We start from the raw sequence: 25,714 nt of genomic DNA on the forward strand, positions 1-25,714 counted from the left end.
GAAGATTCGAAGAAGGTAGAGAAGGGAGTAGGTTCAAATAGTGAATGTAAGTATATGGGATGGGAAGACGTTAGGAAAGAAGTGACCCAGTGGCAGAGGTAGGGAAAGCACCGAAACTCAACAGGCCGGACGTGAGAATTAGGGCCACTAATTTCTGCTGAAGCCATTCCAGTGGTATGTGAGATATAGTTGTGGTGAGCTATGAAAAGGACATGATGCAAGAAAATAAGCATGAGCTATAAATGAATGTTTCCAGAAAAATGGCTGAGGGGGTAGGAGGAACAGGGCCTGGAAAATGTAGACAGGTTTATAGAAGTGGGTAGAGACTCAGTCTACCCAGCCAATGGGACAAGTCTCTGAGGAGAGAGAGAACAGAAGGAGAGCCTGGTGAGCCATGAGGCTCAGCACACGCCCACACCAGCTAGAGGCCAAGGCCCTTGGCACAGGTGACAGGACACCTTACCTGGGTCCTCGGTGCTCCCTCCCAGAGTTTTACCCATCCACATGCCCCATATCACAGTTATTCCTGCTCAGATGTGTGCCCCATTTTAACATTAAATCACCCAGAGTCCCCACATTTCTTTGTGTCCTTGAACCCATTTTTCTGTCTGCCTGAATGATGCTTAGCTCTCCTATCCCCTTAACCCCAGCTTGGCTATAATTGTTCTTCCTTTAAAATATCTTTCATCTCCACTGGGGTTTTCCATACATTTTTGAAGAACTGACTTTTAGAAAGTAGCGCTGTTAGTAATAAAAACAAATTGATGTGACCGTGTTTGCTCAAAGTAAACACTTCAATAATTTGTGGAATGCACATAGAATTCTGCCGCCATCGCCACAAGTAATTTTGGAACATTTTCTTCATCCTTAAGAGAAATCATATCCATTAAATCACCTCTCATTTTCACCCAACTTTTTAGCACCTTGTAATTCCATTTTTTTTTTTTCTGACAGGATCAATTTGCTTCTCTTCTGAGTTGGCACTGTGATCTCAGTCCCTCAGCACTGACACTCTCTTCATCTATGTTTACATTGTTGTTCCTTTTCTTAGAACAAGGAATACCTTGAGAATTCTCTTTCCATGTTTTTTCCATGAAGCTTATCCTCCCATTTCAGAGCAGAAAGAACATTTGTTTCCCCCCCAAGGATGGAAGACATCTTTATGAGTAAATAAAACATAAACATGAAAGCACGAAGACCCTTAGGACACTTCAACTCTTTTCTCCTGATACAAAGCCTTTAAATTGTCTGGTTCCCACCCAGCAGGCCACTGCTCTCGGCTCGGCCAGTCAATTTTCCTCTCACTAGTTCATGCCTTAGCACAAATAAGCTGCCACTTTATGGTCGAGAGTGTCCCCAAGAAGTCGAGGGACAGGCAGACAGGGCCAAGAGCACACAAGAGAGATATTCTGCTTTCTCTCCAGCTGGGCACTTTCTCCAGCAAAATGCCTTCATCAAGACAGATGGCAATCTTTGCTATCATATTCTTCAGGTATCTGATGAGGCTTAAAACAGGGAGTTGTGAAGCGATTCATTCTTTCTATGGGTATTTTAGCACCCACTGTGTTAAGGCTATCCCATTAGGTGTTAGAAGGAATTTTAATGTGCGTTAAGCTTCAGTTCTTGCCCCAGGGAGCGTTAGTTCTACATACCAATACAAAACTGCATTCTTTGACTTTGGCCTTCTAACAGGAAAGTCATCCAGAAGCTTGTGAGCATCAAAGACTTGTCCAAGTTTGGGATCTATAAAGGGCTAGCAATTCCATCTAGCTTCATTTAAAGATGTGGGTAACAGCCACTCAAAGAGCTTGGATCTCTCTAATCTTGCCGTGTGAAATAAATCACACTGAAATATTTAAGTCCTATGGACACCTGCGTGAGCCAATCCGTTGTGCACATGCAATCCGTTTTGCACTAGGTTCAAACATTTCAATACTGAGTCTCGCCTTCTCTTAAGTACTGAGAATGGGAGTGATGTGAACTTGTCTGAGTGACCAAGTGCCTCCAGAAAGGCAAAGGCAGAGAAAGAGGGGTTTGTGGACCCAGCCCAAGGGAGTCACATTCCTCTACTGCATAGAAAGCACAGCCATGCTCCCCTTAGCCCCATCTCTCCTGAGCCCCCTCTGAAGGGGGCTCAACCACCTCTCTCACCTCTCCTTGTCAGGCGATTAAGCCAGCCCTCACACCGGCCTTGTCCCACCTCACTTCCATCCTCGCCAAAATCTTTTCACAAGTGCCTGGTCTCTGTGAGCCCTGACTGGCACACTTAACATTTTCATAGACAAGTTTTGCACCTCCCAAGGTATGCCCTCCTTGGTAGGTCTTTGATTTTTGAAGGAAACTTGGGCTATATTTGCCATATCTGTCTGCACATACCTGAGTCTTGTACTTAATGATTGAATGATTATGGAAATTGCCAACAGCTTGAGTGCAGTGCTAAGAGCACAGAGTTTTCAATGGCCCCACCTCTCTCCATGGAGCACCAGCAGGAAGAGACTTTCCTATGGGGAGCCCCTGAGTCTTGGTTAAGATAGGATTTGCTCCCCAGAAGAACACTCTTTGGGTGACCATCTACCTATCACCATAGCCCAGGACTTTGTTATGGCAAATACCCATGCATCCTGGAAAAAGTGAGGAATGTGAGGTCGGACAGACCTTGATGGCCCCCCAAAATCAATTTTGCCATCCCTAGAGGTATCTCGGCTGTTCTGAATTCTCCCAGTGACATCTCCAGGCATGTGGTGATTCACCCACTTCAGTCAGGTACCTGTGGTGGGCTATCCCTTTCAGGATAGAGTGTCCTTAACTCTCTCTGATACCTGGAGGTCAGTTCCCTGGAGATCATCAGTCATCGCTGGATAGATGAAAAATCATTGTTAACTGTTTCTCCTCCCCTCTTTCTCTTTCTTTTCTTCTGTTTTGACAGAGTTTCACTCTGTAGCCCAAGCTGTACTGAAATTCATTATGTAGCCCAGGTTGGCATTTAACTCAGCCTTCCCAGTGCTGGGATTATAGGCATGCACCATTACGCCTGACATCACTTGATTTTCTACACTTTCTGCCCAGTAGCTCATTGCAGTCAAAGCTTGACACTCATCTGGTCTTTTTCAACTTTAGCTCAAGACTTGACAGCATTGCCTCTCAAGTCATGACAGCCATAGCCTTCACTCACTTTAGCTTCAGCCTCCTCTCTCCCCAACCCCAATCCCAACACTGGATCTTCGCCCTCTGTACACCTTGTCTGTTGTCTATGCTTTACTTTTCAAATATAGCTATTGAGACCATCTCGTACAGAGAAACCCTGTAAAGAGAGAGAGAGACCATCTCAGAGTTATCATAAATTCCATGAAAACTGGTTCAGCTTTTTAAATGTATCATTATCAGAACCACAGAAATTTAAGTCACACAGACAGACAGACATGCCTAAGCTAAAGTTTAACGAAGTCCGGTTGTCGAGAACATTTACTATTCCAATCTTTAGACAAATTTTTAAACAGGCCAGTTTGTGACCACATTTCTATATCTGGACGGTCAAATGTCACGCTGTGGTATTCATGTCACATACTAGAACTTGCAAGGGTTCGCCTTTTAATGAAACATGTCATTATGGTATAATGAATTTTATTTCTAAAGAAAGAGGAAAGGAGGGAGCAATGAAGCTTCCAACAAAAACGACTATTTTCTACTTTTTATATGAAGTAGTATCAAATGTATCTGAAGGGCCAAGTTGGATATGAATGTTTTTCTGGGACAAGAAGGGAGATGAGAGACAGTGGAGCAATGGCGAGGCCTGTGAGAGTTTGATATGATTTCTTTTCTTCTTTTGTTACGCAGGACGATGCGATGAGACACATTTCTGAGGGCTGTCCTGGTGTCCTTTATCTCAATTTATCCAACACAACTATCACCAATAGGACTATGCGACTCCTGCCCAGGTAATGCTGTTTATTCGATTGAAACAGGGTCTCATGTCCTCCAGGCTGGCCTTGAACTCATGCTCGTCTGTCCTTTGGCTGGGGCTGCTTTCACTCTCTGTACCACACTGAAAATATTATGCTACTCTAGGTTTTTGGCTTGTTCTAGTTGACCTCAAAGACAATTCCCCATCATCAGTTCCCAACCACGGCAGCATGATAAGGGGACAACTGCTTTCTGGTCCCTGAGCTGGTTGGTGTCTGCGCTCTCCTTCCCTGACAGGTACGGCTGGCCACCGGTCTTCTATCCTGGCCAGTGTTTTTGTCACTCTTGTAGCAGTGTACCCAAGTCCCTTGAGATGGCCCTTCCCATCTCTTTCTGTTCCCCTTCCTGGGCATTTGAGCCTGACCCTCACCCCGACTTTCTTTCTGGTGTCTAGGACCTTTCCCTAACAGAACTCCAACATGGTCCCTCCCTGGGCTGTGCACACAGCTGTCCAGGTTCCAGGTGTCCCTGTGTCCCATTGAGAAGACACTGCTGAGTTCTGACTGTCGCTTTGGTGTCCCCAGAATGTGGCAGCTGCTATTCCTTAGCCAACCCTTCTCTGGAGAACGGAGAGAAAAAGCACAAAATCTGGCAGAATCTTCAACTTTACACAGCTTTGTCTGATTCAGTTATTCTCTATTTTTACTGTGGAAAGACTAGCCCGGGCACTGTATCTGATCCCAGGGAGATTTGACTTTGGGAAAATATGTCTCAAACCCGTGTGAAAGACTGAACTTTTTTGAAACTATAACTTTTTGAGATCCTTTGAAAACTAACAATAAGACATTTGGAAAAGCTTAAAAACAGAAAAAATTCTGGGTGGCAGTTTCTTTATGGCTGACTCTAATAATCTTCTACAAATGGGCAAACTTCAGAAAAGTGGCATGGCACTTCCTGTTTAATCAGTTCTGCAAAACCTTCCTTTTAAAACTCCTCTAGACATTTTAAAACATGGAGGATCCTCACCTCATCAGGCAATTAGAAATTTGCTTTTCCTTCCTGTATTTTTTTTTTAAACTCAGGCATATAATCCATTTAGAATTTATTTTAATGATGAAAGAAGCAATGATTCAAAGTGGAGGTCAGCAAACTGTGACCCATGTGGTCCAACGTTTGTTTTTGTGTGGTCCATCAGCTGCAGTTTTACGTTCTCCATCCGTGATAGCTGATAATCCAACATGATTTATTGACTGTAGTTCTGTGTGGTTCTTCCTTGTATAATTAAAAAGTTTAGACAGGCAGTAAGTACTTAAAATGCATCTATTCCTATTATCTTTGGTGTTTTCATGGCCCTGGTATCCTGCCATGCTCTTCCTTCAAGCAACCTGTCCCCATTAGCTTGGAAGCGGCTGGTAGGGAGTGTTCCACACCATGAAAATTGGCTAATGTGACAAAACAGACTTGAATTATTGTTTTGACCATTGTTTAAACTTAAACTGATGGAAAGGGCAATTTATAAAGCAGACTAAATTTAAAAGTTTGTCATGCCTGTAGCCAGTATATTATAAATAGCACAGAAATTGAGGCAATATTTTTTTTTCTTTCAATCCCTTAAAAATGGTCTCATTTGGCAATGAAAGCACTTATGTTAATGACGGGTGAACACAGTCTGGCCACGTGTCTCAGTTTGCCCAATTCTTTCTATAATGTAAGTGGGTGTAATATTTGAACGCAGAGAGTAGAACGTAATTCATGGAACTACACTTGTGCCTCAACTGCAGTGATCCGTTGGTGGGCTGCCTCTGTAAGAATTTGGCAAAAGTCAATGAAAGTATTGTGTGAGAACCAGCTGTCTACAAAGAATTGACTATAACGAATATTGTATAGTTTATTAGTATTTGTAAATCATGTTACCTAACCTTCATATCTGTGAGACAGTAAGATATAAAATTTTATAGTAAACTTATTTATATACAGTTTTGGAAAGCTAGTTCCATATTTATCAATATATTAATAATTAAGGATAAAATATTGATTTATATGTCAGCATCCTGTTAGGAACAGAGTACTTTTACATCTTTCAAAGTTTATAGATCTCTTAACAAATTTTTATCTTGGTCAGAAAAAAGTTTTGAGTTATTCATAGATGCGTTTTCAGTTGTCATCATTAGTAGCAACCTTTTAACTTTATTTACTAAATGGCCCTTTTTGGGTTGGAATATGAGCTGCAAGTATCTTTTTAAACTTTTCTCTTAAAAAACGACACAAACAGAGCCAAGTAATTATTTCTAATTAACAATTTGGGAAAAAGCACATCAGACTTGTTAAATTCTATTTCCATTTTCCAAACAAGTAGTCTATATTTTATTTTCTTTTTGACCCAAAACTTAGAGAGGAATTCTTTGTTTAAAGTGGTTGGTGCTTCGATGATTAAACTTCTGTCTTTAATTATAGAAGAAATATGGACTGAATTATTTCTGCTTTTTGGAATTCAGATTTCTTCAAGGACTGGTTTGTAATTAGTTTCAGCATACTCGTGGATGTTTAAAGTGAAGAGAATATGTTTAAGAGAACAAACTTTTGTGTGTAAATGTTCGTTTGTACACAAGATCTTCTTAACATGGTGTAATATCATGATGTGCTGGTCACTGTAATCAAGATTATAGTTTATTTTTATCTTATACATATAGTATCATGCTTTATCATAGATTACACCATTTCCCCCACATCTTATGGTTTTCTTTTTTTCTGGTTAAGGTTTCTTAGTGATTTGTGTTGTTTCCTGAGACAGGCTCTCACTGGCTGGCTTAGGCTGCCCTCAAACTTACAATCCTCTTGCCTCAGCCTTCTTAATGCTGTGATTACAGGCACACAGCATCATACTGACCTTGAATGTTTAAAAATCTCCTGCTAGGCAAATGGTGGGAACTAGAAAAGATCATCCTGAGTGAGGTATCCCAGAAGCAGAAAGACACACATGATGTATACTCACTTATAAGTGGATATTAGACATATAATATAGAATAATCATACTAAAATCTGTACACCTAAAGAAGCTAAGCAAGGAGGACCCTAGGTAGATGCTCAATCTTCATTCAGAAAGGCAAATGGGATAGACATTGGAAGAAGTTGAAAAGAAGGAACAAGACAGGGGCCTACCACAGAGGGCCTCTAAAAGACTCTACCCAGCAGGGTATCAGAGCAGATACTGTTGAAGAAATTGGTAACAGGAACTGCGGTATTGCTTTGGTAGGCCTGACCATGCTTTTGTTTGGAGAAATATGGACTTTGGGACTTTGTATCAGAAAAACAGTTGAATCTTTTAAGTGGGGCTTTATGTAGGAGGATGGAAGACTGTGGTACTGAGGGTGATTTGAATTGTGGGGATCTGGCTCAAGAGATTTCGGAGAAGAAGAATTTTAGAGGATTGTTCTTTTGAAAATTTTTTACCCTTTTCTGAAAAGTCTGTCTGAGGCTAAGCTGAGGAGTTTTGGATTAGTTGAATTGGCAGAGGAAATTTCAAAACAGCCTCATGTTGACGCTGTTGTGTAGTTACTAGTGTTCACTTTTAGGCAGATCTATAATGAAAAGGAGCAGCTGAGCAAGGGAAGTAACAGAATGTGCAATTTTTGGAGAACAGGGTACCAGGAAGTGGAATGGAGCTAATTCCTGTGTTCAAGTGGATTAAAGAAAGGCTGATATTAAATGGAATAAAGGGAGTGGTGACGTCAGGGCACGACCCCACCCAGCTTAAGCTTCCAATTTGTGTAATGAAATTAAAGGACAGTTTAGCCATACCTGTTTAATCCCAGCATTCAGGAAAACCAGATGGATCTCTGAGTTCAAGGCCAGCCTGGTCTTCAGAGTTTCAGGACAGCCTCGCTTTGGCAGTGAAAGAAAACATCAAAAACAGAAAGCTGGTGACGATGTGATTGAACAAGGGAGCCACGCTCCAGCCCAGGGAGCAGCAAAACTTGGCAGCTTCAGCCCCCTGGTTCTGGCTTTAGAGTCAAGGACACAGGAAAGGGTTATGGAATCTCAACCAAGGAACACCTCTGAGGCCAGGCACGTGGCGGGATGTCCCTGAGTGGAGGCGTGAAGAGGCCATTGTGTGAAGCTGTGAGGGTGAAGCCTGGATTGCCTTGGAGACCCCAAGATGTGGAGATGCCAGAGCCTTGGAATACCTGCCAAGGAGAGCTGCTAACATGGAGTGGAGCCAGCCAGAGAGAGACACAGAGATACAGAGAGAGAGAGAGAGACAGCAAAGCTGAAAGCAGTGGGAGATCTGAAGAGCGCTTTGACATCAGACATGGAGATGCAGAGTTTGGAGTTGGCCCAACTGGTTTTTAGTCTTACTTTGGTCCAGTATTTCCTCGCTATGCTCCCTTTCCTCCCTTTTGGAATAGTAATGTATATCCTGTATCACGATATATTGGAAGTGTGTGATCTGCTTTTTTATTTTGATTTTATAGGGAATAACAATTAAGAGATTTCTATGAGCCTTAGAAGAGATTTTGGACTTTGGACTTTCGCAGGGTTGAGACTGTTATGGACTATGGGACTGTTGAAGTTGGACTAAATGCATTTTGAATTGTGATACAGCTATAAGCCTGTGGAGGTCAGGGAGGGGAATGTGGCAGTTTGAATAAAAATGGACCCCATAGGCCCATAGGGAGTGGCAGTATTAGGAAGTGTGGCCTTGTTGGAGGAAGTGTGTCACTGTGGGGGTGGGCTTTAAGGTCTCCTATGCTCAAGCTAAGCCCAGTGTGACACACAGTCTCCTTCTGCTGCCTGTGGATCAAGATGTAGAATTCTCAGCTCCTTATCTAGCACCATGTCTGCCTGCATGATGCCATGCTTCCCGCCATGATAATGGACTAAATCTCTGTGTCTCTCCACAACCATAAAACCCCAATTACGACACCCTGGCTGTCTTACAACTCACATTTTTTAAAAATAATTTATTTAATTTTACTTTATGTTCATTAGTATGCAGGTGTCAGAGCCCTTGAGATTGGCATTGCAGGCAGCTGTGAGCTGCTGGGTAGGTGCTGGGAATTGAACCCAGGTCTTTGGAAAAGCAGACAGTGCTCTTAACCACTGAGCCAGCTCTCCAGCCCCCACAGCTCACATTGTGGAGACTCAGATCCATTTGCCACTCTGCCTTCCAAATACTGGGATCAAAGGGATGCACCGCTTCAATGGCTACAAGCTTCCATTTTTAAAAATGCTAAGTGTTTGTGCCTATTAAAGAGGAAGGTTAAAAAGGGACCTGCTAAGACCTGAATTTACAAAGTAAATGATTTGAAAGTAATTTTTATTACTGTATAACTTGTTTTTTCTTTTCTTTCTGTTTTTTTTTTTTTTTTTTTTTTTTTTTTTTTTTGTTTTGTTTTGTTTTGTTTTGAAATGGGTCACACGCTATAGTCCAGGCTGTCTTAGAACTCACTGTGTAGCTCAGGCTGGTTTGAACCTGCGGTAGTCTTCCTAGCTCAACCTTCCATATACAAATGTTAGGGACCATGGTTGACTCTCTCCTCTGCCTTTTAAACTTAAAACATTCTTGCCGATAATATGTTAACATGCTCCTTTCCCCTTAGGTAATTTAACATATTAGTGTGGCTATGGACGAATAATACTTTAGGCATATTTATTTTATAAATGAATATATAATTTAGTGGGAAAGATAGAAAAGTTGAATTCCACATGAGAATTTTGTTCTGGTTGTAATTTCTAGTTCTTTCCATTCAATGAACGTTTATAATAAATTTTACTTGATGCTGATGGTTCTTGTCATATGAAAAAATCATGTAGTAACTTATTTATGATAAAAATATGCTTCATAGTAACTGTTTAATTTTGTTGTATTTTTCTATTGGTTGGGTTTACAGAATTCTTCTTTAAGCTGTAACTAACCAGAGAAGTGCTGGCTTGTAGCTGCCTGTCACTCCTCTTCATTGCCTTTAATACTTCTTTTCAAAGAAATCAGTTGTCAAAATGGAAAAAAAAAAATGATGGTTTCCCTCCTTGGCAATACCAATATGCCACTTGGGTCATCAGGCTTTGCTGGTGGAAAACCGCTTTACCTGCTGAACCATCTCACATCTTTGCCTCCTGCTGTTTTCTGCTCTTTTTAATCCTTTCCAGTTATTCTGACACCATAGCCTTGGCAGTACTCTTGGGGTCTTTTGCCCAGCATCCTGCTTATTCTGTGTCTAAGTCTCCCTCCCTCCAGTTTTCTCTGACTCATGCCACAGGAAGAGTCATCCCGGTACAGCCATGTCTTGTCTAGACTCTTCCCTTACTGTCCCTGACAGTATCTAGCTAAACACACCTGTGTGAGTTGCCCAAGAGAAGCCCTGACCTCTGGTCATTTCATTCTTCGTGCTTGTCTTCCCTGTGGTGGGGAAGCCCTTCTTTTCTTGCCTAAGCCCCAGCCTCATTAAGCCGTGGCATCCCTGAAGACCAGTGATTTCTCCTCTTCTTACATTCCAAGGGAAGCACTCACTTATTCATCCTGTGATGATCAAGCCTTCTGGGCATGCAGGCGGGAGTAAAACTAGTATGGTTTTTTTTTTTTTTTTTGAAGGGGTGTGTGTGCTCAATTGTTCACTTGGTTTTACATTTTCTTATTCTATTAAATAGAGCATTATCTGTTATATAGCCTCACTAATTTTCCTCAAAGAGGAACAGCCAGCCGTGGTGAGCTGTCATGCTCAACGGACAACCCCAAATTCACCCTCATTAATTCTGTGGTTTGAAACTCCCTGTTGGAACCAGAGAGTCCCAAACTCAATGAATCCACTTGCAAATTCCCTTCTTTCTAGACTAGGCCTTGTCCTGGTGGTTTTGATAGAAATTTCCATTTAAATACACTTTCTAGCACACTCCCTTTGGTGTTAACCTAAAACACTCCAGTTCTTCAGTGGAAATGAAGTAAAAAAAAAAAAAAAAAAAAAAAAAAAAAAAAAAGAAAGAAAGAAAAGAAAGAACAAAAATAATTTCTGTGTTTTCTTTAAGATTACACTAAAATCTTTCTTAAAGAGTATAATATTTGGTGATTTCTTAAAGATCACACTAGTAGCAAAAAAAAAAAAAATAAATTAAAAAAGAAACCCATGCCCCCAACAAAAAAGTTATCAAATAATTAGGAAAAGACAAAACACACTATAAACACCCTTTCTAAATCAGAAATGGAATCATCAGTGGCCCTGTACTGGGAAGGTGGTGAACCTGCTGTTACTTAGAAGGAGAAACATTTTTCCCCCGCAAAACAGGGTTTCTCTGTGTAGCCTTGGCTGTCCTGGACTCTCTTTGTAGACCAGGCTGGTCTGGAACTCAGAGCTCCTTCTGCCTCTGTTTCCTGAGTGCTGGGATTACAGGAGTGTGCCATCTTGCTTGGTTCTTTCTTGTTGTTGTTGTTTGTTTTTGGTTTTGTTTTTCACGACAGGGTTTCTCTGTGTAATCCTGGCTATCCTGGAACTTGATCTGTAGACCAGGCTGGCCTCGAACTCATGAAAATCTGCCTGCCTCTGCCTTCCAAGCCCTGGGTTTAAAGGTGTGTGCCACCACCACACAGCTTTCTTTGCCCAGTTTTAAATCATGTATCAGTTCTGTACAACTTCTCCACAAGCGTTTTACTCTTAATCAGCCTGTCACTGTATTCTAGCAGCTTTCTGTCTGTAGTGCTGGAAATCACTAGAAAGAGTCTCCCCCACCCCCAAGCTGCTAAGATTCTTATCCATTCATTTTGCACTGAGGATGAGTCCCCTGAATTCTCACTTTGAAGGGAAGCTGGCCAGCAGCTTTCAGCTTGGGAGCCATAGAACCCTTTAGCCTAACAAACACCTTATCTGCCGCCGAGGCTCTTTGCCTGTAGCCAGTGGCCCCTGCCTTCAAAGGGAAAGAATGTGGGTGTCTTTAAAAAAAAAAAAATTATCTCTCTCGCGTGTGTGCGTGTGTGCTCGTGCACACACACACACACGGGTATAAGCATGCGAATGCAGGTGCCCTCAGAGGCGTCTGGTTCTCTGCAGCCACCTGACAGAGGTGCTGGGAACTGAACTGCAGTCCTCCGGAAGAACAGCAGCTGTTGACCATCTCCCCAGCTCCTGTTGATGGGTTGTTTTGTTTTTTGTTTTTTGTTTTTTTTTTTTTATAATTTATTTAATTTTATTTTATGTGCATTAGTGTGAAGGTGTCAGATCCCTTGGAATTGCCATTACAGATCCCATGGAATTGCCATGGCAGTTGTGAGCTGCCATGTGGGTGCTGGGAATTGAGCCTGGATCCTTTGAAAGAGCAGACAATGCTCTTAACCACTGAGCCATCTCTCCAGCCCCTGTTGATAGGTTTTGATGGTGTGAAAAATCCTCTCTGTTTCAACTAAGCTTTACCTGAAATACAGGGAACATGAGAGATGGCTCAGTGCCCTCCAAGGCACCTGAGTTCAACCCCTGGGAAGCACATGGTAGGAAGAAAGAACCAGCTCCTGAAAGTTGTCCTCTGACCTACACTCACACACACACACACACAAATTATTAAGCTAAAAGGATCTATGGACCTTACAGGTTACCAACAGTATCTGTATTATAAAAATAGTCAATAAACCCCTCACTTAATTCTCATTTTTCACATTTACTAACTGAGCCTATTGACTTAAGGAGTCAATGCTAGGTTTGGGTAAGGTATAGACCTCATGTGATGTCCTTCAAACTCTTGTCAGATGAGCATCTACTCCGTTAAATGAAAACAGTTCACACTCTGTAAAAACAAGGCAGACGTTGGCCTGGGGTAATAGCTTCGTTGATAAAGTGCTTACTTTGCAAGCCTGAGACCTGAGTTTGATCCACCAGAAACCACGTAAAAAAGAAAAAAGCCAGTTGTGGTCCTTGGGTTTGTAATCCTAGGGAGGCAGACAGAGACGGATTCTCTGGGCTTGCTGCCCAGTTGGCTGGCATGCTCGGCCACAAGACACCCTGTCTCAAAAAAACAAGGTGGGCATCATCGCAGGAATAGCAGTGGAGGTTGTCCTCTGGCATGTGTGGGTGCAGGCACGTGTGTGAGTGACTATACACACACACACTGACATGCAAAGACATGCATGCACATACAGAGAGATATGCATGTGTACACACATACACTGACATACACACACACATGCAGAAGCACATACTGACATACACACAGACATGCATACACAGAAGCACACACTGACATGCACACAGCTATGCATGCACACACATACACACGGAAGCACACAGCAACTGACATACAGACAGTGTATGCATGCACACACATGCACATGTGCATGCCCTAGAGCTTGAACGTTCTCCCACCCAAATGTGCATGCGTGCTCACACTTACGAAGTAAGGTAAAAGAGCAGGATGCTGTTATTTTGGAGGTGGTAGTGGCAGTGATAATGGCAAGACAGAAACTCTTAAAGTCTGCTGTTTTCAATGATCAAGAATCATCCTCCTGATAATACTATTAGATCTCAATTCTCGTTTATTTTTTCATCCTTCTCCAAGGCAAGAGCAGATGGGGTCAAATCGACGTAGCAGATTAGAAAACTGAGGGTCAGGAAAGCTCTACGCCCCATAGTTTGCTAAGGGGCCTCCGAAGGGGGACTCCTAGGCAGGAGACAGTATCGTCTGCACTCAGCAGCCAGCAAAGCAGTCTGGGACAGCGTAGGGAAGTGGCAGGACGCATCAAGGCTATGACTCTAGTTCAGTTTGGCCAGAGTCCAAATTCTTGTGTATTTTCCACAGTGCTGTCCTGCGCCACACTAGAGTGCTGTAACTAGAACTGACACCCCAGGCTCTGCTCAAGAGAGGGGAAGAGAAATCATTTCTCAGTCCGCTGGGGGGCTGGGGAGAGGGGCTTGTCTCTCCAGGTCCAGCCCACTGCCACTGTGGTCCAAAGGCTTCCTTGGCTCTTCTGTGGAATCTCATGCACACAGCCAGTCCCAGAAGGGAACGTGTGTTCTCAATCAGGATTTTGCCGTGGAATAGAACCATTAGATCATATAGAGTTGGTTTTCAAGTACAGGGCTAAATCTAATCTATGGACAATGCTTGCATATCTTGCTCCCCGTTTATGTGAAGATAAACTTGATTTGCAAGCTTTTGAAGAGGCAGAGAGGCATTTTCTCCCTGATTCTTCTAGTTTACGCATTTGCTGCTAAGCTGTTGCAGATTCCAAACTGAGAGCATATTGCTAATTTTTGCACGAGCAGGCAGCAAGAACCCTTACATTTTTAAAAGAATGCCATGCTGAGGAGGTCTTAGAAGCTCGTCCACAGTGCCCAGATAATGCCAGCCCTTACGTGGTAGAACAGTCTCAATCCTAACTCCCTTCTTTTCTTCTGGAAGCTCTCATTTTGGTCATTGTGGGAATGGCATAGTCCCTGCTTCCATCCAGTGAGATTGACAGCCTCCTGTGTAATTTTTATTCTTTTAAGTGTTTCCCACTTAGTTACTCACCAGTCTTAACCCATGTTTAAATCCCGAATGCGTATCAGTCTGAACCATTATTTTCAGTTACCATAAGAAAACCGTTACTCACAAAACCACGCATATGGAAATCTCTGGTTTTTAAATCATTTTTCTTATCAGACCCATTTTAAGAGCCTGCCACCATAGGCTTTGTCTTCTTTCTGTCCCAAATCCTCACCATGGTGGAACAGTTAATTTCCACTAAATGTTTATCTTTCTTAACATTTCTCATAGTTTGGCAAAGGTAAGAGCTAAAAACTAGAAAGTAAACTCTTAACTTGGGTTCCAGCAACAAACTTTCAAATAAATGCATGCAAGGCTCCTCCTACTCCAGCCAAAAAAAAAAAAAAAAAAAAAAAAAAAAAAAAAAAAGCCTTATCTTAATCAAGTTTCTCAAAAACCTAGCCAGATAATCTTTCTTTTCCTTTGAAATGCTTTATCACTAAAACCTCCTTCACTTAACAAGGAGGGAGACACATTGTTAAATGGCTGTACATCTGTAAGGAGAGGGCAGGATGAATCCAGCTTTCCTTCCCTACTTTTGTCATAGCAATTCAAGAACGGCATGAGGAAAGCTCAAGTGTTTGACTTTGCTTCCTCCCTTCTCTGCCCCGTCGCTCCAGGAACTTCCACAACCTACAGAACCTGAGTCTGGCTTACTGCCGAAAGTTCACCGACAAAGGTTTACAGTACCTGAACTTGGGGAATGGATGCCACAAGCTCATCTATCTGGACCTTTCCGGCTGCACCCAGGTTTGCCTCCCGGTCTCAGTGTTCTCTGCCCGGCAGCGGACGAGGTCCTCCTCTGGAGAGCCAGCTGCCTCCAGCCCTCATGGCTGTGCTGTGCACGCTCATGCTGTGCGTCGTGCACAGCACCGTCTGCTGAGGTTTTAAATTACACGGCCACAGCTGCTTTGCTTCGCTCCAGGATTGCTGCTATAGGCGCCTGGCCTCCGTCCACAGGCGTGTCACACCAACAAACAGGCAGAGCTCATTGGATGGCGAAACAGACCACTTCTGAGCACAGTTAGAGGGCAGAGTCCAAATCTCCAAAACTTTATAGAGCTACAGAGATACAAACAAATGGGCTGGGGGTACCCGGGATCCCTGACGAGTCAGTTAGGTTCCACCGTGGGTTTTCCTGTGGGTAAAAGGCCACAAGCAATAAATGTGAGAAAGAAAACGCCCACTGTAAAGGACTGTAAACGTTTAAAACTGCATTACACTCATATGCTAAATACCATGACGATGTGAGGTCTGCGTGGGAAAATGCTTTAAGATGAAGGGACCAGGGTTAGGGAAGTTGGGCAGGAAGCCACGTGAAGCCTTGAAGGACGGGGCACAGGCTTTCAGGTAGGTGCACACCCACAGTTTCTTCTGCTATCCATAGTTTTGATATAGATTCAAGCTATACCTCGTGTAACTGATTTTCTTCCACATCTCTGCGTATGTTCAGATACTGATGCCCTACTATGCTCTTTATAATACAACCCAGGTGAGAACTAGCTAAAATAAATGGCCAACCACAACTGGCTTTAGTTGCCATTTATTGAGTTGTTTTGTGTTAGCTGAGGCTTACTCCTCATACAGTTGCTCATGAGGGTGTTGTGTGGGATAAACTGGCCATTATTGTACATCTGACAGAAGCCTATGGCATAGGTCAAGTTATAAGCACCTGGAAGTGGAGGCCACAGGGAGCCCAAGTGGATGGAATCCTTACACAAACACACTGCTACCCTAATGTGGTTTCCTAGTGTTCTAGGCATGAGAAGGAGAGAGAGAGAAAGACATTGGCAATGATTGAAAATGTGTAGATGATACTACCTTGAGACTGGCCTGAGGATGTGTGTTGGTGGTGGCCAGGACTAAAGATGCAGGACCCTTGCTTTCCTCAACTTGGCTTAACTCATGATGGCTTCTTGACCTTGGCTATCTGGTGTCTCTTTTCTTGGAGCACTTAGTCAGAAAGCCTGGAACCATAGGAATTGTACATTCCTTTTCTTCCTCCTTGGAGATGAAAAGCTCTTTTAAAAAGCTCTGCTATGGTTTTACAACCTAGGAATGTCTTCCCCCTGGACCTGGGAGCTGTCCCTGTGACACAACAAAGAGCGCATGTCTCGTCTCCCAGTTTCTAGAGAGAGGAGAACACTAACATATATGAGCACTGATTAGGAAACACAGACACTCCTGTCACAGAGAAAAGTATTGCTAAATACAGACATAACTTCATGTGCTCAACGAATTTCACCAGCCAAACTCCCCTAACTGCAAGTCCTCTGATGCTTTTCTAACTGCTCACTTTGGATCTTAAAAACCATCACAGTGAGCCTCACGTCCTCATTCTTAGTTTCCGTGTGTGTTTATTGTAGCCACAACATATGACACTCCTCACTCATGCACACACTCATGCACACACACACACACACACACACACACACACACACACTCACACATACACACACAAGCATTCTATGGGCAGTAATTTCCAGATACAGTCGAGTCTAAGCAAGAAGCTTACATCTGTGTTCTACTGCCAAACATACCTGGTCTGTCGTTGAAAATTGAGCCAATGTTTAAAATTGTGAGGTTTCCACACACACACATAAAAATCTGGACTTAAAAATAAGTTAGCGTAATCAAAGGCTGGAGCTCTCTGCAGAGTAGGGGTGCACCTCCCGTGTGGTAGGGGTAAGCTGGAGCTGAGTCAGCCTTCTCCCTTAGAGGTGGGGCACAGTCTCAGCCACTGCTCCTGTTTGATAATGTCCTTGTGTGTGTGCATTTGTACAGACAGCAGCACCATCTAATTCATTGCCTGTGTGGCCCACGGGGAGGCAGGGAGACAGGATCCATAGGGCTTACTGGGCAGCCAGCCTAGCTAGCCTAGTCACCAAGTGACGACAAATGTGACAAGTAACCCATCCACATGGTGAATGTCAGGCCAGTAAGTCTTAACACAGCAGACAGCTGTTGAAGAACAATACTCAATGTTGACCAATGCACACATGTGCACATGCATACACACACGTGAACACGCACGCATATGCACACACGAACACAAGTGCCCACACACATGTATGTGGCATGAACAGAAATGTGCGCACACATACACATGCACACATATATGCACAGCATGGACACACACAGGCATGGCATCGATACAAATGTACACATTCACATACATGCGCACAGGCACATAGTCACAGGCACACATGTTCACAGCATGAGCACAAATGTACACCCTAATGCAAATATACCCAAGAATGAAATGTTCTTCCTAATTTTCTTTATTTTGTAAATCTCAAGGCACAAGTGTTTGTTTCATTTATTTGCCCTTTTTCTCACTTCTATCTGCTTGAGAATCCAAGAGATGTATTGATGTAGGACACTGGGAACTGAACCATCGAACCTGAGCCCCATGACACCCCTCAGGGGTCAGAAAGGGGCGAATCTCTAAGTACAGATCTCAGGGGGAGGAGCAATGCAGCTTTGCAAAGAACCACGGAAGCTTCATGTCTGTGCCTCTGAGCAGCTGCTTCAACTCTCAGGGGTAGGTCGGCCTGTGTTGGTTTGATAGGTTCGGCCCCATAGACTCATGTGTTTGGATGGTTGGCTCATGGGGGGTGGCACTATAGGAGGTGTGGCCTTGTTGGGGTAGGTGTGGCCTTGTTGGAGGAAGTGTAGCCTTGTTGGAGGAAGTGTGTCACTGTGGGCGCAGGCTTTGAGGTCTCCTGTGCTCAAACTATGCCCGGTGTAGCACACAGTCTCCTCCTGCTGCCTGCTCATCAAGATGAAGAACTCTCAGCTCCTTCTCCAGCACCATGTCTGCCTGCACACTGCCATGCTTCTCACCACAGTGTTAATGGACTAAACCTCTGAACTGTGAGCCAGCCTCAATGACATGTTTTCTTAATAAGAGTTGCCATGATAAGTATGGATCTATTTGCATTTTTCTACATGTAGACATCCAGTAAGACCAGCACCATTTGTTGAAGATGCAATCTATTTTCCATTGTATGGTTTTGGCATCTTTGTCAAAGATCAGGTGTCCATAAGTGTGTGGGTTTATTTCTGGGTCTTCTGTTCGGTTCCATTGATCCACCATTCTGTTTCTATGCCAGTAACATGCAGTTTTTATTACTGTTGTTCTATAGTACATCTTAAGATCAGGGATGGAGATACCTCCAGAAGATCTTTTATTGTAGATGATTGTTTCTAGCAATTCTGAGTTTCTTGTTATTCCATATGAAGTTGAGAATTTTTTCTTTCCAGGTCTGTAAAGAATTGTGTTGGTAGTTATATGGGAATTGCATTTAATCTGTAGATTGCTTTTGGTAAGATGGCCATTTTTGCTAATGTTAATCCTGCCAAGCCATGAGCACAGGAGATCTTTCCATCGTCTGATATCTTCTTCTAATTCTTTCTTCAGAGACTTGAAATTTTTTCCATACAAGTCTTTGACTTGCTTGATTAGGATTACTCCAAGGTACTTTATGTCATTTGTGGCTATTGTGAAGGGTGTTGTTTCCCTAATTTCTTTCTCAGCCCTTTTGTCTTTTGTATACAGGAGGCCTAATGATTTTTTTGAGTTAATTTTGTATCCGGCCACTTTGCTGAGGTGTTTATCAGCTGTAGGAGTTCGCTGGTAGAGTTTTTGGGGTCACTCACGTATACTATCATAACATCTGCAAGTAGTGATAATTTGACTTCTTCCTTTCCAATTTGTATCCCCTTGATCTCCTTCAACCGTCTTATTGCTCTAGCAAGGACTTCCAGAACTATGTTGAAGAGATATGGAGAGTGGGCAGCCTTGTCTTGTCCCTGATTTCAGTGGGATTGCTTTAAGTTTCTCTCAGTTCAGTTTGATGTTGGCTATAGGCTTGCTGTATATCACCTTTACTATGTTTAAATATGTGCCTTGTATCCCTGATCTCTCCAATACTTTAAACATGAATGATGTTGGATTTTGTCAAATGCTTTTTCAGCATCTAGGGAGATTATCATGTATTTTTCCTTTCATTTTGTTAATATGGTGGATCACATTGATGGATTTCCTTATATTGAACCACCCCTGCATACCTGGGATGAAGCCTACTTGGTCATAGTGGATGATATCTTTGATGTGTTCTTGTATTCAGTTTGCAAGTATTTTGTTGAGTATTTTTGCATCAATGTTCATAAGGAAGATTGGCCTGAAATTCTCTTTCTTTGTTGAGTCTTTGTGAGGTTTAGGTACCAAGGTGATTGTGGCTTCATAGAATGAGTTTGGTAATGTTCCTTCTGTTTCTATTTTATGGAATAATATGAAGAGAACTGGAGTTAGCTCTTCTTTGAAGGTCTGGTAGAATTCTGTGCTGAAACCATCTGGTCCTGGGCTTTTTATGGATGGGAGACTTTCGATGACTGCTTCTATTTCCTTGGGGGATATAGGGCGATTTAGTTGATTTACCTGGTTCTGATTCAGCTTTGGTAAGTTGAATCGATCAAGAAAATTGTCCATTCATTTAGATTTTCAAATTTTGTGGCATATAGACTTTTGAAGTAAGTCCTAATGATTGTTTGGATTTCCTCAGTGTCTGTAGTTATGTCCTCCTTTTCATTTCTGCTTTTGTTGATTTGGATAGTTTCTCTCTGCCTTTTAGTTAGTTTGGCTAAGGGTTTGTCTATCTTGTTGATTTTCTCAAAGAACCAGCTCTTGGTTTCATTGATTCTTTGAATTGTTTTATTTGTTTTTAATTGATTGATTTCAGCTCTGAGTTTGATTATTTCCAGCCGTCTACTCCTTTTTGGTGTGTCTGCTTCTTCTTTTTCTAGGATTTTTAGGTGAGCCATTAAGTTGCTTGAATGAGCTGTCTCGAATTTCTTCTTGAAGGCACTTAGTGTTATGAACTTTCCTCTTAGCACTGCTTTCATTGTGTCCCACAAGTTTGGGTATGTTGTGTCTTCATTTTTATTGACTTCTAGGAAGACTTTAATTTCTTTCTTTATTTTTTTTTCTGACCCAGCTGTCATTTAGTAGCAAGTTGTTCAGTTTCCATGTGTGTGTAGGCTTTTTGCTATTTCTGTTGTTGTTGAGGTCCAGCTTTATTCCATGGTGATCAGACAGGATACAAGGGATTATTTCAAACTTCTTGTATCTGTTGAGGCTCACTTTGTCACCAACTATATGGTCTATTTTGGAGAAGGTTCCATGAGGTGCTGAGAAGAAGGTAAATTCTTTTGTGTTTGGGTGTAAGGTTCTGTAAATGTCTGTTGGGACCATTTGATTCATGGCCTCTGTTAGAGACATTGTTTCTTAGTTTAATTTCTGTTTTGTTGACCTGTCCTTTGTTGAGAGTTGGATGTTGAAGTCTCCCACTATTAATGTGTGGGGATCTATGTGTAGTTTAAATTTTATTAAAGTTTTATCAACATTTCTTTTACAAATGTGGGTGCCCTTGTATTTGGGGCATAGATGTTCAGGATTGTGATGTCTTCCTGGTGGAATTTTCCCTTGATGAGTATGAAGTGTCCTTCCCCATCTCTTTTATTAATTTTGGTTGAAAGTCTATTTTATCAGATATTAGAATGCTACTCCTGCTTGCTTCTTGGGTCCATTTGCTTGGAAAGCCATCTTTCAACCCTTTAACCTCAGGTAATGTTTATCTTTGTGACTAAGGTGTTTCAAAGACCTCAACATAAAACCAGACACATTAAATTGGTTAGAAGAAAGAGTGGGGAAAACCCTAGAACTCATTGGTACAGGAGACAACTTCCTGAACAGAACACCAACAGCACAGGCTCTAAGAGAAACAATCAATAAATGGGACCTCATGAAATTGAAAAGCTTCTGTAAAGCAAAGGACACCACCATCAAAACAAAATGACACCCAACAGATTGGGAAAGGATCTTCACCAACCCTATTTCTGATAGAGGGGTTAATATCCAGTATATATGAAGAACTAAAGAAGCTGAAAAGCAGCAAACCAAGTAATCCAATTAAAAAATGGGGAATAGAGCTAAACAGAGAACTCTCTGTAGAGGAATATCGAATGGCAGAGAAACAATTAAAGAAATGCTCAATGTCATTAGCCATTAGGGAAATGCAAATCAAAACGACCCTGAGATTTCACCTTACACCCATCAGAATGGCCAAGATGAAAAACTCAAGTGACAACACATGCTGGAAAGATTGTGGAGAAAGGGTAACCCTCCTCCACTGCTGATGGGAATGTAAACTTGTACAACCACTCTGGAAATCAATCTGGAACTTTCTCAGACAACTAGGAATAGCACTTCCTCAAGATCCAGCCATACCACTCTTAGGCATATATCCAAAAGAGGCTCAAGTACACAATAAGGACATTTGCTCAACTATATTTGTAGCAGCTTTATTTGTAATAGCCAGAAGCTGGAAACAGCCCAGATGCCCATCAACTGAAGAATGGATGCAGAAATTGTGGTACATCTACACAATGGAGTATTACTCAGCAATGAAAAATAAGGAAATCATGAAATTTGCAGGTAAATGGTGGGACCTGGAAGGGATCATCCTGAGTGAGCTATCCTAGAAGCAGAAAGACACACACGGTATATAGTCACTCATATAGACATATAACATAGGATAAACCTACTAAAATTTGTATATCTAAAGAAACTAATCAAGAGAGAGGACCCTGACTAAAATGTTCAATCCCCATTCCAAAAGGCAAAGAGATGGACATCAGAAGAAGAAGAAAACAGGAAACAACCTAGGAACCTGCCACAGAAGGCCCTGAAAGGCTCTGCCCTGCAGACTATCAAAGCAGACGCTGAGACTTATGGCCAACTGTTGGGCAGAGTGCATGGAATCTTATGAAAGAAGTGGGAAATAGTAAGACCTGGAGAGGATAGGAGCTCCACAAGGAGAACAACAGAACCAGAAAATTTGAACACAGGAGTCTTCCCAGAGACTCATACTCCAACACGTACCAGGCATGGAGATAACCTAAAACCCCTGCACAGATGTAGCCCATGGCAGTTTAATATCCAAGTGGGTTCCATAGTAATGGGACATAATCTGATTGGCCTGCTCTTTGACCACCTCCCCCTGATGGGGGAGCAGCCTTACCAGGCCACAGAAGATGACAATGCAGTCACTCCTGATGTGATCTGATAGACTAAGATCAGAAGGAAGGAGAGGAGGACTTCCCTATCAGTGGACTTGGGGAGGGGCATGCATGAAGAAGAGGGAGGAGAGGAGGGAAGGGCTTATGGGGGGATATAAAGTGAATAAAGTGTAATTAATAAAATAAAATTAAATTAAAAAAAAAGAGTTGCTGTGGTCATGGCGTCTCTTCACAGCAGTATGACCCTAACTAAGACACTGCCTCCTCAGCTTAATTTCAAATAAGGAATCTGGTAACCCACTGTCTTAATGTTTTCCCCTGTCACAAAGAGCTTCTGTCTTTGTGTTAGTGTTTCTATGGCTGTGATAAAACGCCATGACCAAAAGAAACTTTGCGAAGGAGGGGTTTAAATTTACTTACAGATCTACAGAACTTACATCACTGAGGGAAGCCAGGGCAGGAACCTGGAGGCAGGAGCAGATGCAAAGGCCGGGGGGAGGGGGTGCTGCTTATTGGGCTCCTCCTCATGGCTTGCTCAGTCTGCTTATTTGAGGAACCCAGGACCCAGGCCCTCCCTCATCAACCACTAAATTAAGAAAGCACCCACACAGCCTGAGCCTATGGAAGCATTTTCTCAGTTGTGGTTCTCTTTTCTCAGATAACTCCAGCTTGTGCCCAAGTTAATACCAATGCCAACCAGGACAGCCCAGGCAGCTAAAGTATGTTTGCTGTGTTTGGGATTTTGCCCTAGGAAGTTATATGTGAACATATACCAAGAGGAAATATTCTAATAAGTCAAAAAGGCCTCCAACAGGATCTTACACCTGAGCGGTTTTTCACTGGTCTTTGCCAAGTGTCTGCTGCATGGCAGGCATAGAGTATGGCAGAGTAGCATGCTTTTCTCTCAGGAACCTAAGATTAACATCAAGCATGCCAAGGAGGAAGCTTAAATGTGCCCACTGCTGCTCCAAAAAGGGACTGAGAAAGAATTTCAGCCATAGAAGTTAGAAAAAATAAATATATAATGGAGCGCTTCAGTGCAGAATAAAAATCAGGTCCGTATGTCTCAGAAATATCCCTTGTTCTTCGTGGACTGGGTGAACAGGCTAGGTGCGTTTAATGAGGTGACTGCTGTTCTAACGAACACCAGGACTTGTCCATCACCTGCCTCCTGTCTCCTTTGGTGTGACCGAGAGGCTGGGTCCACGCAGCTTCCTTACTAAAAAGATTCCCCTGACAATCAGTGCCAAATCACGATCAAGGGAAGACCCAGGCAAAGCTCTAGCCTTGCTTTGCCATTTAAATTATCATTTTTAAGCCATAAAAAGTGTTTTACTTCTAATCATTTTAAATTGTGTGTGTGTGTGTGTGTGTGTGTGTGTGCGCGCGCGTACGCGCGTGCGTGCGCATGTTGTGAGATTTAAGGGGTAGGTGGATAGCTTTCTGGTGTTCTGGTATTTCTGGTATTCTCTCTACTACACACAACCACATTCCTTTAAATGAAAGTGTATGGTATAGAGTGCGCACCTTTCATTCAGTATCCTATAGCGCATACAACTTTCCCTTGGTTAAACATTTGGTGGTAACGTTAGTAGCTGAGTGCTCTGTAACAGTTTCTATTTGTTTACTTAACCACTCTAGCCTGTCAGGACTTACAACCCTAACGCCTGTGGTGAAATCGCTATGGCCTTATCTCTGCATGTGTCATAACTCTTAGAAATGTAACAGTTGGTGAAAGAATGCAGCTATTTTTAAGACCATCCACATTCTACAAAGGTCGTCAGCTCATACTTAACTATCAACATGTGCCTGTTATTGTTCTAAATATACCCCCCCCCCTTTTTTGTCAGCTTGGAATTAAACAAGGCACTTTGTATTTTTAACTTGACTTTTCTTTACCACTTGGAAGGTTAGTTGTGTCTACCCCCAAATACGCAGCTCTTACCTCAAAGGGACAAAGAGATAATTTATTCTAGAGCCAATTAATAGCGATTATGGTCCAAAAGCACAGTGTAGGGTTACCTCCGATTCAGTGTTCCGGTGTGGAAGCAATCTCCTGACATTTTATACAGCATCAGGCCACTTCTCAGACGCACTGGTGGGATCCAGAAGTCAGTGATGGCACCGTGGAGAGCTCTCAGGCCTAGGCTTCAGAGGCTGTCTGATAGCCTTCTTAGCCCGTTGGTGAGTGGAGAATAGGACTTTGGTAAGTTAATACATTCATGAATTTTTTTTATCTGCTTATCAGGATGTTAGATCTGACAAAGAAATTGGCAAGGGATGGCTCTTTAGGAAGGTAAAGACAGCCCAAGAGAGCTTGTAATCGAGCTCTGGACCTGCTACACTCCAGCGTCTCCATGTCAGGCACCGCTTCTTCGCTCTCACAATGCTGTACAGTGCCACTCTGCGCACCTAAGTATTTGTTGAATGGCACTGCCTCTGTTTTAAGCTGCGCTTATCAAAGCAGTCACCAAATTTGTTTTACTTTGAGCCTGAATGCAGGGTTTTCTCTTGGTAAAAGAAAAAAAAATATCTATTTAACAAAAAAGAAAAGGTTTCCAAAGCTGAAGAGAGAAAGCTTTTATGTAGCTCTGAACATGCTCATATTCTACCACCTGCTTAAATTTGCTTCGACTGCATTTGTGGCTATTGTTGTTTGGTTGAAAAATGTCCCCCTCAGGCTCATGTGCTTGAATGCATAGTTCGCAGCTGGTGGCCACTGTTCTGGAAGGTTGTGGGATCTTTAGGAGACAGGACCTTGGTGGAGGAAGTGGGTCTCCAAGGACGAAGTCAGGTGGGCCTTGAGGTTCTTATATAGTCCATATGTTTGTCCCATATTTGCTTCACTGAACTGTGTCACATACTCTGGTGCCACCGAGTGGCCTTCCACCCCACCTTCCCCACCAGGATGGACTAGATGTCCTCAGAATATAAGCCCAAAGGAACCTTTTCTCTGCCAGGTTGTTTCTTGTTAGATTCGTGGTCACAGATCCCAAGAAGAGGAGCTACTGACACGACAGACAACAAAGCCATCCTTAACACGCAAGAAGCTGAGCTGAATCTGCTCCCAGCCTTGCTGGTGCTGAGGCTGGGAGTGGCTAGACAGAGGAACTTCTCTAACGGTTGTTTGTCTGTGTGTGTGCCTGTGAATGTGTGTGCATGTGCGCGCTAAGTTCTTTTCAAGACAAAACATGCTTGCAGAAAAGTATACAGATCACCTCGAACAGCCATT

General features: G+C 42.7%; 2 protein-coding genes across 3 annotated transcripts in view; one reads left to right on the plus strand and one right to left on the minus strand.

The window, feature by feature from the left end:
• Lrrc17 (leucine rich repeat containing 17) overlaps nt 1-15,229 on the minus strand; it is a 33,818-nt gene extending 18,589 nt beyond the window's left edge. Inside the window, exon 1 of one of the 2 annotated variants that reach the window (XM_060373950.1) lies at nt 15,091-15,229. The gene's annotated coding sequence lies outside the window, so the exon portion shown is untranslated. Of the gene's footprint in view, nt 1-7,698; nt 7,783-15,090 lie in introns of those variants that run through there. The other variant, XM_021628427.2, reaches the window with a different exon arrangement.
• Fbxl13 (F-box and leucine rich repeat protein 13) overlaps nt 1-25,714 on the plus strand; it is a 195,523-nt gene that overhangs the window by 100,702 nt on the left and 69,107 nt on the right. The window contains exons 11-12 of the mRNA XM_060373954.1: nt 3,835-3,935; nt 15,021-15,150. Coding sequence (XP_060229937.1) covers nt 3,835-3,935; nt 15,021-15,150 — 231 coding nt within the window. The remainder of the gene's footprint in view (nt 1-3,834; nt 3,936-15,020; nt 15,151-25,714) is intronic.

This window comes from Meriones unguiculatus, chromosome 21, assembly GCF_030254825.1.
Source record: "Meriones unguiculatus strain TT.TT164.6M chromosome 21, Bangor_MerUng_6.1, whole genome shotgun sequence".
Taxonomy (NCBI): Eukaryota; Metazoa; Chordata; class Mammalia; order Rodentia; family Muridae; genus Meriones; species Meriones unguiculatus.